This window comes from Mya arenaria, chromosome 2 (genome assembly GCF_026914265.1).
Source record: "Mya arenaria isolate MELC-2E11 chromosome 2, ASM2691426v1".
Taxonomy (NCBI): domain Eukaryota; kingdom Metazoa; phylum Mollusca; class Bivalvia; order Myida; family Myidae; genus Mya; species Mya arenaria.
Window position 1 is genome coordinate 58,992,755 of NC_069123.1, and position 14,449 is coordinate 59,007,203.

At 34.7% G+C, this 14,449-nt stretch overlaps 1 protein-coding gene across 1 annotated transcript in view; it reads left to right on the forward strand.

Annotated features, from left to right (window-relative positions):
• Window positions 1-10,892: 10,892 nt before the first annotated feature.
• The window catches only part of LOC128207803 ((E3-independent) E2 ubiquitin-conjugating enzyme UBE2O-like), a 30,189-nt gene continuing 26,632 nt past the window's right edge, over window positions 10,893-14,449 (forward strand). The window contains exons 1-2 of the mRNA XM_052910946.1: window positions 10,893-11,096; window positions 13,847-14,020. Coding sequence (XP_052766906.1) covers window positions 10,893-11,096; window positions 13,847-14,020 — 378 coding nt within the window. The remainder of the gene's footprint in view (window positions 11,097-13,846; window positions 14,021-14,449) is intronic.

The window sequence follows — 14,449 nt, forward strand, 5'->3', positions numbered from 1 at the left end:
ATGTGCTATGCTGCCTCATCGTAACAATCTTGTTCAACCTTCATGAAAATGCTATTATTCATGGTCAAGATAAGGCCCAGAGAAGGTACATTCCTTTAACTTAATATTTCAACATTTGACCTCTAAACATGACCTTGACCTTTGAGGTACAGACCTGGGTCTTGCGCGTGACATGCCAACTTAAAATTGTTAACATTCATGGCAAGTTTCTGAAAATCCTATAAAGCATGGTAAAGATACAGCCCAGACAAGGCTCTGTCCGGATCAGTTTTAGCCCCTAAGAGTGACCTTGACCTTTTAGGTACAGACCTTGGACTTGTATGCAACATGCTTGCCTTATCTATATGAAAATTTATCACAAATTTCCAGGAAATCCTATAATGATTAGTATAGATGCAGCCTAGACAAGGTACAGTCTGATCAACAGTAATCATTTCAAACTTTGACCTCCAAGTGTGACTTTGACCTTTGAGGTACAGACCTAGTTGTTATACGCAACATGCAACCTTATCATGTCCATGAACCTTCATGGCATTTTTTATTGAAAAACTTATAATGCATCTCAATAAAACAGCCCAGACAATGTTCAGTCCCAATGCATAGGCACATATACACGGCGCCACCATTGAAACATCTATGTCTTGCTTAGCGCACATGAGCTCCACAATTTTTTTTTATTTCGAACCTCTTGCTCAAATTTTTTTTTACCAAAATCCAACAATCACATTGGTGTGGAATATAGTGGAATGACATTCGGTACCATAATCATTTTTCCATTTCAATCAATATGGTGTAAGAACTGTGAAACATTTTTAAATGACAAAGTAAAACTAGAGCTATTTAAGTTTTTAATTACTAACAAAGTTTATAGTTTCTTGGAGTAATAAATAATATAAAACACTTGTAAGGATATCATAATGAAATTAGGTAAAAGAGACCACAAACAAAACAAAACCTTGGACAACAACACACTACAACTGAAAAACAATGCCTAACACCTTTTAAAGCGAAAACACTTTTGCAATACATGCCTACTAATTTTATGACTACGCCGCAGTGTACTTATATCTTCCTAGAGCTTAAACAAAACATACCAATATTTTTCAGTGTACAAAAATATAATGTTAAGTCTTCAAAATATTTCCATTAGAAAATAATCCCTGGTTTGGATGATCTGATCCATTTAAGTATTGTCCTGCTTTGCATGCTTCCCAACCAAAACCTACATACAAATCTATAAACATTACACTGAACAACCTACTTAATTGGTCACCTAACATTTTATATGAAATAAATATGAAAAAAGCAATTATGATTTTAATAGGTAAACAATCATTATATGTAGGAATGCTCGGTCCCCATGTGCAACATACACAATGTAGTGAAAATGTCTCATATTGGGGTGTTTTAAAATCAGGAGAGAATTAGTTTCATTTTAACTAAGTCGCCCAGAATTTGAATAAAAATAATTTCAATAAAAGCGATCTCAAATATAAAACATATTTAACTGTAATTTAGTATGGTACAGGTGAGAGAGCAACGTCTTATAATTTTAAGTAAATGTGTTCATAATTATGGCTTATTTAAACATTTCAACTTTTTAATTTTAACAAATTCCCACTTCAAGCAATGCAATTACAATGGGAAGGTCTTAATGAAAAGGTAGTTAAAGCCACACCAAATTGATGATTTGGTCTACGGATTCAAATGACCTTTAATTTATCCAGAAACAAATATTTAAACATAATAAACAACACTTTTTTCCGAAACCATGTCCCATAAAGCAAAGCAAATCATGTTTAACAAGCATTTTCAGTGAAAAGATATCCCCCGCCAACGATGGCTTGTTTGTGCTTGATGGCTTGTTTGTGCTTGAAGGTTAAAAAAAATCTCAGAAAGAATAAGATAAGCACATTGGTTTTACTGAGAAACGGCTGCAAACAATGATTTTTTAATAAATCAAGGGCAATAACTCTAAGGAAAATTGACCAATCCAAAAGATAAATAGACAGGCATCATCACATTATGTTGGTTCTTATTTATTCCAAGTGTCATGAAATTCTACCAGCTAGTTGCATAGAAAAGGCTGCAAACATGGATCTTTTAATAAATCAAGGGCAAATAACTCATACAGAAATTACACAATCCAAAATATAAATAAACAGGTATCATCGCAGTATGTTGGTTCATATTTATTTCAAGTTTCAAGAATTTCTACCAACTAGTTACTGAGAAATGGCTGTAAATGAGAGTTTTTCAAAAAATCAAGGGCAATAACTCAAATTACAATTGACCAATCCAAAAAAAAATGAACAGGCATCATCCCAGTATAGTAATTCATATTTATTTTAAGTTTCATGAAATTCTGCCAGCTAGTGACTGAGAAATGGCTGTGAATGTGCATTTTTCAAAAAATCAAGGGTAATAACTCCAAGGACAATTGACCAATCAAATTTTTTTTTGGACAGGCATCATTCCAGTATAGTGGTTCATATTTATTTTAAGTTTCATGAAATTATACCGGCTAGTTACTGAGAAAATGCAGGTGACGGACGGAAGGAAGGACGGACGGAAGGAAAGACGGACGGACGGAAGGACGGACGGACAACGCCATTTCAATATCCCCCTCCCTATTTCATAGGCGGGGGATAATAACGATACTGAACTAAAGATAGTATGGAAAGAACCATATAAAACCATTCACTGGTAAAATGATCAATTTTCTTCTATTTTCAAATCAATGGGAGGTAATCTGACAATTAAGGAATTTACTAAACTTAGATATACTTTTGTGCAAACTGCTCCAGTGTTTGGAAAGACAAAATCATTCTTAGACAGAGCATCCTCTAGTATAATAATGTAAAAAATATATCACATTACAGGGCTAATTTTTCATCAAGTAAACAAGTATCCTATTTGGTACAGAAGGGGTAATTACTTAATAAATTTGGTACAGATACACCAAAAATTCAGAAAACTTGCTGTAGAAACTGCATGCCATCCTTGCTACTACGTTCAAGGTGTTTTTCCTAAATCACAGATAGGTCGATGCCTATAACCATCTTCAAATTTATTGGAGTTTAAAAACTGACCAATTAAAAAAGTTGCTAAGTTTTCCAAAAAACAACATCTGAGAATAAAGAGCATTGTATATGTACGCATTGTATCACACAATAATCTGAGTCAGTGATTACCGTTCATCTAGATGCAAACATCTGACGGATCACTACACTTGACTTCATTTTAGAATACACTTACATGTAATATTACATTAAAGAAAACCGTTCATAATATGCAGATCTTTTATATTTAGCCATAAATATTGATGATAAATAATGTAAACTGAACATTTGAGCCATAAAAATACTTAATCAAAACAAGTAAAAACTGTACAAAAAGTATTGCAATGTAAACTATTGAATGAAACGCTTGAAAGTAGGTTGTGCAAATAGACACTTCACTTCAAAATACACATTTTAACACTGGTGGTAAGAAATGGATATATCAAAAGAAACAAGATTGTGTTTGTCTTTGACTGTCACCCTCCTAGCTACACGAACTTTAATACACACTGCCATGGCAACATTGTAAGATGATTTCAAATTGTTTGTTCAAGTCATGTTTAGTTTAAATCAAAATCCTTCTATTCTTTGCTATGTAATGTGAAGTAGCATAACAAATCATAAGTTTTCAGGATAGGTTTGATATGCGAAGATTGGATATTTCAATGTCCTTCTATCTAGTCCTTTACACTAATGAGAACGGCGTTCCTCTGTCACAGCCTGATTCTTGTTATCTGAAATAAAATTATAATATTATTAAAATAGTATTTATCAAAAAAATTGTATTGAAGAAATCAGTGCACTACAACTAGATTTCCACAAATTTGACATGTCACCTGTCAGAAGTGCACATAACTTTCTAGTAAAGATCAGCATGACATTGACCTTCATCCTACTACTACTACTCCAAAATTAACAGGGATCATCTGCTGACCATGACCAATGTTCACACCAAGTTAAAGAGAAAGAGCCCGTTATTTTTCTAGTAAAGGTCACCATGGCCTTGATTTTGACCCAAAATTCAATAGAGGTAATAGATTGATAACAGAAATGTCACAACATGGATGACAATCAACTAATTATTAATTTAATCTTGATGTGGCTGCCATGCTTCACAAGCAAAAAAAAAATGGAATTTAATTAATAGTTAAGCTTATAAATGTGAAATAAATCTATTAATACAGCCTTTCACTGGAAATTTAAGTGCCTTGGTGCTTGGCTTATTTAATTCTGAAATCAGTACCACAGGGATGTATAAAAATATGTGCGTCTAAAATTGGGGGGGTTGGGAGCAAAGCCCATCTGTCAAAATGGATTTAAGCATTTAACCCTAACTCTATTTTACCCCCTTTTTGATATACATTCTGGTATATTTTTATGCAAATAACCATTCTCTACAGTCCAAACATATTTAAAAGTGATTGACAAAGACATCAAAAAACTAAGAGGTCTTTAGATTGTTCTTGCACATATTTTGTAAGTAAAATAGCTGGCATTTGTATATTTTTAAAAATAAAGTATTCTTTTGCAATTTGAATGTCCAACAGACCTCCCCAACACTGAATTTCTGTTTAATACCCCCTAAAAGTAAGTCTCATCAGATTAAAATTGATCTGAAAATTGACCTAATTTGGAAATCCATATTTATCCACAATTTTTACTCCCTGGGATAAAATAACAAGTAAAGAAGCTATGTATTATCAAAAGGTCACTTCCTTACAGAAACTTATCATACCAACTCTGACCTTAATGAAGTTTCAGTTTCCTGCAAGATGATATCACCTATGCGCATGAGTGATGTACTATATTTAAAAAGTCATGGTACCATATTTCCTAGACTATAAGACGGGGAAATTGGGTCCCGATTTTTAACCTCAAAGTAGGGGACCCGTCTTATAGGCGAGTCTATATTCAACATACGGTATTCAACTGACTGATTTATTGTCTGCTGATGACACCCCAATAAAAGTGACAAGATCACACTAATCGGATTAAGACGACCATCTGCTTTGTTTCGCTGCTATGAACACTCAATATCTGCTAATTGGTAACCGCTTGTTATCGGTCCAAACACATTGTTTATCACAGGAGACACATTTTACTGCCTTTTATATAATTAGAATATTTAAAAAAATCATTGTGTTATTTTTTCCATACATGTTTGAAATAAAAGCTACTTTTTCCTTACGATTAGGCTATGCGTATATCATGCAGACTGGCATGTGGCATGCTTCAATAATTATACACATTTCATTGATCGTTTAATATACGTTTATTTATCTGCAATCATCAATGGTTAATTTAAGTCCCATCAACTGCAATCCAAACAAACACCTGCGAAAATTTAACTTATTACACATGTAATAGAATGTGTAGTGTTTGTCGGCTGCAGATCAAACGGTACAATTTGAGACGTCACAACACGAGCTCTGTAAACATCAAAGGTGCATGGCAGTGGTTTATTTTTAAATAGGTCAGCCTTTACCGTATAACCCCATTTACTCCCAAGATTGCGTCTAGGCTGGTTAGAACATACGATCGGAAAAAAATAATAATCAATAATCCTCGTATGAGAACCTTCAAATCATGGCCAATATATTTGAGTTTACTACAAATATGAATGAACCTTTGGCTGTACGAAAAAAAAAACTTAACCGAGTAACGTTGTTCTATTATTAACCTACATCCACATTAAAGAGTTCACAGTTTACATTAAATTGGTGATTTTCTTCAAATCAAATGAACAAATTTAGTTGATAATTGACTGTTTAGCTTGAACATGACCAAAGATTTGGAGAAATTCAAGTGCTGGATGTGCTTTAAAAATTGACCCCGTCTTATAAAAGAGCCTAGACAAAAACACCAGATTTCATGGGCAAAGTAAGGGGGTCGTCTTATAAGCGGATCGCCTTATAGTCGGGGAAATACGGTACATGGGTAGTGCCCTATACGCACTTGTTTATTGAAGGTAATCATGGGTGAAAAACTGAAAATCAATAATAATTATGGAAGATATGACATTTGCCATGGACTTGATTAGCAATGCTTAGCAAAGGTACAATGTCAGAGGTAATTTTACGGCAGATATAATTAATACTAGCATCCCAGTATATAAGTTTATTAATACTATTGCTTTTAGGAGCTCTGTGACAAAAATGTCAGAGTTAAAGCAAATAAAGGTTATGAGGCCAAAACAGCCACAGGGAGGCCTAGTCTAAAATAATAGACGATTCTTCTTAACCCTAAACAGGTTTGTGATTTTTTGTATTGAAATTGAGAATTTTCTGATCATGTGATGCTAAAAATAGATTATACAAGAGGTTAAATGCATATTTTATATTGAAATGATAAGAGTATACAGTAGGGTTCCAGATGAACAGCACAAAAAATAAATAAATGAAAACAGAACAAATAACAAAACCAAGATATCCTTTTTCTTGACAAATCCGGTCGGTGGAATTACCGAAATCCCGAAAATCCCCGTAAATACTGAAAATCCCTTCCATTCTCTGAGGTATGTAGTGTTTTCTTTAATATGCCCTGATTTACTACTTTATTGTGTTCGAATGTTGTATGCCGTAATTGTTGGAGGTTGGAGAGGGGTGGGGAAGCCTGGGGAGGGTGGGGATGGGGGTCGTGGTGACTAAAACCCGGGACCCCCTTTCATTTTACATCGAATGTGCGAGGTGGTTTTTCGGGATTTCGGTAATTCCACCGACCCTGCATACATGCCATATTTTCTGGAGACCATTCAGGGGGATTTGTTCAAAAGTCTGAAAATTCAGGGGGATTTTGGTAGTATTCAGGGGGATTTTTTAGCAAATCTAATTCAGCAAAATTTCAAAGTATTTTAAGACGAAAGTACGAAAAAAAACAAATTGCCATAATTTTGAAAGGCTCCTGAGGGGATTATGTCCAGAATTTAAGGGGATTTTGGTCACATACCAGGGGATTTTCATCATCGCCATGTAGCATTACGGGCATGACACACATGCCAATTCACCTTGTTTACCCTTGTTTTTCCAGCACTTCATCTATATTTTTATGAGACACAACCATATTGCATAATAAATCACTCACTTGCAAAATAGAATACTTCACAGAAAAATATGTTTCAGAGACAATTTAATGGGCTTACCTTCCTCTAAAATTGGATACAAAATCTGCTGCCTATGATCATAAATGATGACTTTCAGACTAATAGAGAGAATGGAATGAATTATCAATATTTTTCATTTCAATTCCCAAATAGTCAGATTTGTTTGCTTCTGATAAAAAGCAAATGCATAATTTATTGTTTAAGTTCATAAACATATCTTCTTTTGGCATTGATCAAAAAATAAAAACATCACCACCATAATAAATAAATAAAAGTCATTTCATCCGAATTGTCTACTTTCAGTTTCTCTTCTGGAAGTTCTGTTATTTTCCGATATTTGCGATGGAGGTCAATGTCATGTATGTAAACATATGTCAATGTCATGTATGTAAACATATTAGTGAGGCATAACAAAGAACAGCATTGTCTATTAGTTATTTTAATCCTTTTCTTTAATGAATAATTTACTGTCACATTTTAATTATCAATCCTTTTGATGACAATGACACATGTTATGAAGAACGCTTTAATTTGTTACATCCTCTCTGATTGGATAAAAATTATAGTTTTAACCAATGAAAATCGTCCTTTTATCTGACCAGTCTAATTGACATTTCTTACGCAAATTCTGTCAGTTTCAATCAAAACAATACATGAAATGTGCCCTGCTGATTTATTAAGTGTCACCCAATAGGTGTTGTTAAAACACACCATCAGTTGATAATCCAATTAAGCTTCAAGACAGGAAGGGCATTATAACTGTAAACAGGCATATATAATTAAACCCTGTGATAAATTTGCGTAATTTTAAACACTTTAATTCCGGGGGATTTTCATCCCCCTCCGGGAGACCGGGGGATGGGTCGAAATTCCGGGGGATTTTATCCCCCTCCAGGGGATATGGCATGTATGACCCTGACAAATCAATATGCCAAATGTTCATTTTGTAAATTCTTGTCCAAACGTGCTGATTCAAAATATTTATAAATCAAGATAAATATATAAAAAATGTTTAAATATTTTGCACTCACAAATAATTTAATCGTCATCATCATCTGGTACAAACATCTCAGTTTCTTCCATGAATATTGCGAAACGTTTGGCTACTTGCTGGCCAACATAAATCCCAAAGGTAATGCAGCCAAGCACCAATGGGAGACTATATTTCGTTCTCAATGGCCTAGTTGGAATGGACCCTGGTACAGATACTGAGCGTTCAGCTGCATTTCTTGATTGAAGTAATAAAACATTAGGCGTTTGCCTTAGGACTCCAGACTTTTGCAGATTCTGGCAAGCCCTTGCCAATGTTGACACTTTAGTAGCCATGTTTGTTTTAATTCTCTTCCGGTTCGATTTTTTTTAACAATGTAACGGACATTCGCCCAGATAAAAATGTTGCTAAAGAACGTAACGGATTATAGATAGATAGATTATAAGTATCTTCCATGGCCAAGAGTGTAAGATAGGTTCATTCCGACCCGAGCGTAGGGTGTTTTGCGGAAACGAGGTTTACCGAGTTTCCGCAAAACACCCTGCACGAAGGTCGGGATGAACCTATCTTACACGAGCGGCTATGGTAGATGCTTTTTCTCCCACCTCAGTTAAACAAAATTAAGTAAAAATGTATTTTTTTGCTGGAACTCTTTTGTGCTTAGTGAAAATAATTGCGTACGGATATGCGATAATTCGTGGTTGTCATGGATATTCGCGCAGTGATTCAGAGTATGTAAATGGTATGATCGGTCTTTAAAGCTGCACTCTAACAGATTAACAATTTTAACAACTTTTTTTTATTTTTTGTCTAGGAAAGTCCAAATTTTTGTGTAAATATCTGCAAACCAATGATATATGATTGCTGACAAAAAGTCAGATCGTAGATTATCAGATTTCCGTTCGAAACTTAATGTTTTATGGCTAACGGTTTTAAGAAAAATGCATAAAGCATCATTTTTTTTTGTACTTAAATATAAAAATCTACGATCTGATTCTTTGTCAGCAGTCTTTTATAACTGGTTTCAATGGATTTTCACAAAAATTGGCCCGTTCCAAGACAAAAAATAAAAAAAGTTGTCAAAACGTTAAATCTGTGAGAGTGCAGCTTTAAATAGTTCTAAGAAGAGTTAAGCATTATTTCTTGAAAGATGTGTGAAAACTGTTTTATGGTGACATTTGAAGCGAGAAATAATTAATCAGCATTCTAAATATTACCATAAGACAAGATTTCCTTGATGCTTCTGACGACAGTCTTCAACAAGGGAGGTAATTGCAATGTGGTGACCATTTAAAAGGAGTTCCATACGGGCATTTTATCTTCGCTCGTGGGCAAGATAAGAATATCTAGCATGGTTAAATTATTGGATCTACTTATCTGAGGTGGGAGAAATTCTTATCTTGCCCACGGGCGAAGATAAAATGCCCGTATGGAGCTTCTTTTTATGGTCACCACATTGTAATTATCTCCCTTGTTGATGACAGTCGTCTGTAGTGCATCATGGAAACCATTCTCCTTAGAACTATTTAAAAAGTCCGATTTGACTATTAACATTAACTGAATCACTGCGCGGATATCCATGACGACCACGTGCTATCGCATATCCATACCCTCGCGCAGGGTGTTTTGCGGAAACTCGGTAAACCTCGTTTCCGCAAAACACCCTACGCTCGGTCGGAATGAACCTATCTTACACTCTCGGCCATGGAAGATACTTATATTCTAGCATGGTTAAATTAACGGATCTACTTATCTGAGGTGGGAGAAAGATTTATTCGTGCTTATAATATCTGTCATGTGTTTTCGTTCCGGATCGAAAAATCCGACCCGAGGGCACCTGCGTTGCCAGGTAACAAGGCTTGCCGAGTTACCGGCTACGCAGCGTGCCCGACTTAAAAATCGGGCCCTTACCAAATCGGCCTACTACCAAATCGGCCCTAAGACGTTTCGGCCCTACCATTTAGGCCCCTTAATTAAATTGACACGAGGCGTTTCGGCCCCTTACTGATTTTCAACAGAGACATTTCGGCCCCTTAATTTTATTTTATTTTTTTTTGTTTTGAATATCAAAAAACAAATATAATTTGTTAAATCTTATTTCAAAAGAAGTTGTAAATAAGATCTTTAAATTCACAAATAGACAAATATTCATGAAATACATTGATAAGATTGATATAAAAATCATTTAAAACTATTTTAAATCCTTATTTTTAATATAAAAGTATTTAAGTATATATATATTAAATCGTTTCCAAAGACAGGTACCATTTCTTTTAAACGTTTTGCTGTGCCACTCTTAATTTATCGTGTTCACATGTATATCTGTGTTCAAGTATAAAATATATTTTCTATTAAATCTATTTTTTTTATCAATACCTTTGTATGCAGTATAGCTTTATGTGAATAAACATACCTCATTACAACTTTTATTCAAATTAAAAATGTTTATTTTCTCTTATATTTAGTATTAAAAGAACAAAATAAAAATAATGGCCGAAATGTCTCCGTAATCAGGGGTCGAAACATCTAAAGGATGGGGCCAATTTGGTAAGTGGCCGAAAAGGTAACCGTTTCAACTAGGGGCCGATTTGTCTGGTAGCCCCACAACCACCACCACAATCATCATCATCATCATCATCATCATCATCATCATCATCATCATCATCATCATCATCATCATGTCTATCTGCCAGGTCGATCAGTCATTTAAATTAGTGAAATCTTTAGACCGTTTCGAAAGATGGCAGCCTGCAGTATTTTCGACGAAGATGAAGTGTGTATACCCTTCTCAAGTGGAGGGTTTAAGTATGGTCTTGTCGTCGAAAGCTCAGAATATTTAAGCAGTGATGATGAAGACAATACGCCCGAGGAGAGAGTCCAGAAAGGTCAAATCAAAGTCGCCTGGCATCCATCTGGAGAGGAGACCGTCGTGGATGAAGAAAAGGTGACTCACAGTCATTCTTTCTTCTGTCAAAATAAAGCATTTTACAGCATGCTTTCCGGTGGTTCAAACATTATATATTTATTACTGAAATAAAATTGATTATTCATAGTAACAAACAGTGAAAATATCAATTCGATATTTTTCACTGTAGGCTTCTGACATTTTACCACCAGATCAAACATCACTGATGTCATCAGCATGCACAGTGCTGGAACACAATTTCAACTATGTCATTGCAGAAGCTTTTCACAATCTTCTTCGTAAAAAACACAACTTCCTGTCCACGCTTGCGCACTCCTTTTTAATTTAACATTACCAAAATGGACTGATGTCAGTAAATATTTTTCCCAATTTGATAAATGCAGATGCTACATTAGTGAATAAAAAAACAATGGATTTCTTGAAAAACAAGCAAATTCCAAATAAAAAATACTGGATGCAATGTCATGATACATCTGTTTACTAAATTTGATATTGGCAGAATCAATCATACTTCATAGTGTCCTTACTCCTAATAACTTTGATATACTGGTTGACAAGCAGTTTCCGACAGTTTTTAAACGTTTTTATTGAATTATTTATACGTGTTTAAATATCTACTGAAAGTGTTCACATTTTATATAACTACAGCTCAAGTTGCTATTGTCGATATATTTCTAACATGTGTGACGTCACATATAGTGTATCTAATAGGGGCGCAAATAGGGTACTTACGTTGTTCTGATTAGCTTGTGATGAGAAGCAGTTTCCGACAATTTGAATGCGGGGCATATTTGAGGTGCCTGTTGTGTGTTTTTATTATCCGTTTATTTAATAAACTAAATATAAGACTGTAATAAGAGAAATGTTATTTAATTTTTCAGCATTTACAAAAAATTTAAACCGACTTTATTTAGACTGAATATCAATAATTTTTTTATTCATTTCTGATGGAAACTTGTGTTTGTATACATTTAAGTGAATGTGGATGCGAAACAAGCATGACACCAGTGTTCACAAATATGTACACAATGATCATCGTTTGTATAAGTCAATTAAAGAAAACCTTGTAGCTATTCATAGATATGCAAATTAGGTTCACACGCATGCGCGATACGCTGCGCGTGCAGATCCCCCACGTGCAAGTTTGTGTACAAAATGAAAAATAAACATTAAACATTAAATAATAATAAAAGTTTCTTACGTGTCTCGGTAAGAATTTCAACTTTTGATTGCCTAGTTACCATATAGCTGAATTGCAGTACATTCTTTATGAAGATCTAAGGAAGGTACGCGAAAAAGCGATTTGTCGGAAACTGCTTTCCGTCGGAAAATGCTTCTCAACCAGTACTGGTTAACGACCCATTATTCATCTGTAGCAATTTTTTAGCCTACCCATGGAAAACAGCCAAAATGATAATTATGTTCTTGAAAATATGAGTCTGTTGTACAGTTGTTGCATTATGTTTGAAAGATATCAGCTGTTCCTTACAAACCTACATGCATGTTGTTTGTGTTTTTCTGTCCAAATAAGCAAAGTGTACGCTTGGTCTTTTCCTGATACTGAAGTCCGTATGGCAAGGTCCAAATCTGTCCAGACCGGCATATGATTGGTATTTAGAGCCCTTAAATAGATAATTTGACACATTTTGTTGTCGTTTTTTGCACGCCTAAATATTACAAACAACTGCCCACTTTTGAAGGAGAATAACACAAGCTTTATTTGGAAGGGCACACCTGTCTTGTGACTCGAATAGCTATCTTATATCAAAAGTTATTTATGAAAAAAAAAATGTCTGTTCCTGGGCAAAAAAAAGGTTGTATGTTATAGTATGTATATATATTATTTAGACCTTCAGGGCTCGAATTTAGCACTTGCACACTCACCAAATGCGCATGAAATTGGAAATTGCTAGATGTGTTTTAAGGTGAAAACTCCCAAATAAAAGCAAATAAAAGCAACTTTCAATTTTCCTACTCTCTATTTCTCGTAAAAACACATAGAATGATTTACACAAGCGTGTTACACTTAGCACACATTGTAGACTGTTTTTTATGTTCAGGTTTTAGGCAGCAGTATTTGGCTAAAATTTTTCCAATGTTGAGGCATAGTCCATCATCATCATTATCATCGTCATGACAAGCTAAAAAATTACGCATCAATATTTAGAATAGACGATAGCAGATGGCGATGATTAAAGTAATCCGAAATAGGAGCCAAAAATTTTTTGTGTGGACTGCATTATCAGACTTCCTCAATACGTTTTCTTTGTTTACGATTGTAATTTAGAAGGTGAATTGTTATGACACAGAAGACATTATTGTTGTTTTTGATCACATTACATTTTCCTAATAAAAACAAAGGGGTGAACAAAAATATTGCTAAGCAACTTCAGATTTTGCCAGTTTGCATTTTAAGCAAAAGTTAGCGAGTTTTTTTTTTAAATTCAAGGCCTGACCTTTCCAACTAGGTCAGTCCTGTACATATTTCCAATGTAAGTCTTGTTCGCTGGTTTAGGTGGAAGGACGCAAAGAAGTCTTCAGAAGGGATCATGCATATAGACTGCACCGTTATTACCCGGTTGAAAGTAAAAACTGGACCCTTCCATTGGGCCATATAGTTCTTGCTATGAAGAGACAGGATAGTGAAAGGAAACAACCATGACGGGAATCATATTCACATTGGTTAAGAATGACTGCCTTTAAACACCGTGCTAACCAGAAAGCCAGTTTTCATTGGCCTCTTTTACAAATAAATATCTTGTCTGCAGGTGGTGCTGGTAGATCGGTCACTGATGCCAGGTGATGTGGTTCGAAGACTTGTTAGTGGACAGGAGAGTCAGCGGGGATTTGTTCAGGAGTGTATCACCAAGTGCCATGTGAAGATATTAAACACAGAACAGTACATCTACAACATAGATGCTAAAGATGTCAAAGCATTGCAGGTGAATTAATTTTGCTTGATGCATTGATTTTTCTTCGCAGTTTTGGACACCTCCATAAAGCCTACCATATTTTTTCATTAGCAGAACACTATCAAGTTTAGATAACATTATGAACATATTAACTAAAGAATCAATAGAAGTAATTGCTTATTAAGTGTTAAAGTACAAAGTAAATAGAAATTATTATGTAAAACAAGAAGAATTCTGTAAGTTGGCATATGGAATAGGTCCTAAAATTGACTGTACATATATTATCAGATCCATCACCTTTAATGCCACTGACTTTGCACAGCTATTGATTAACTAAAAACATCTTGAGGGTTTGACATTTAAGGTATTCTGTGAGTCTGACACTTCCCATATTTTGCTCTCACTCCTAGATTTTGTGGGCTTAGGAGTCAGTCAGACGCCTAGATCTTGTAAAAGAAA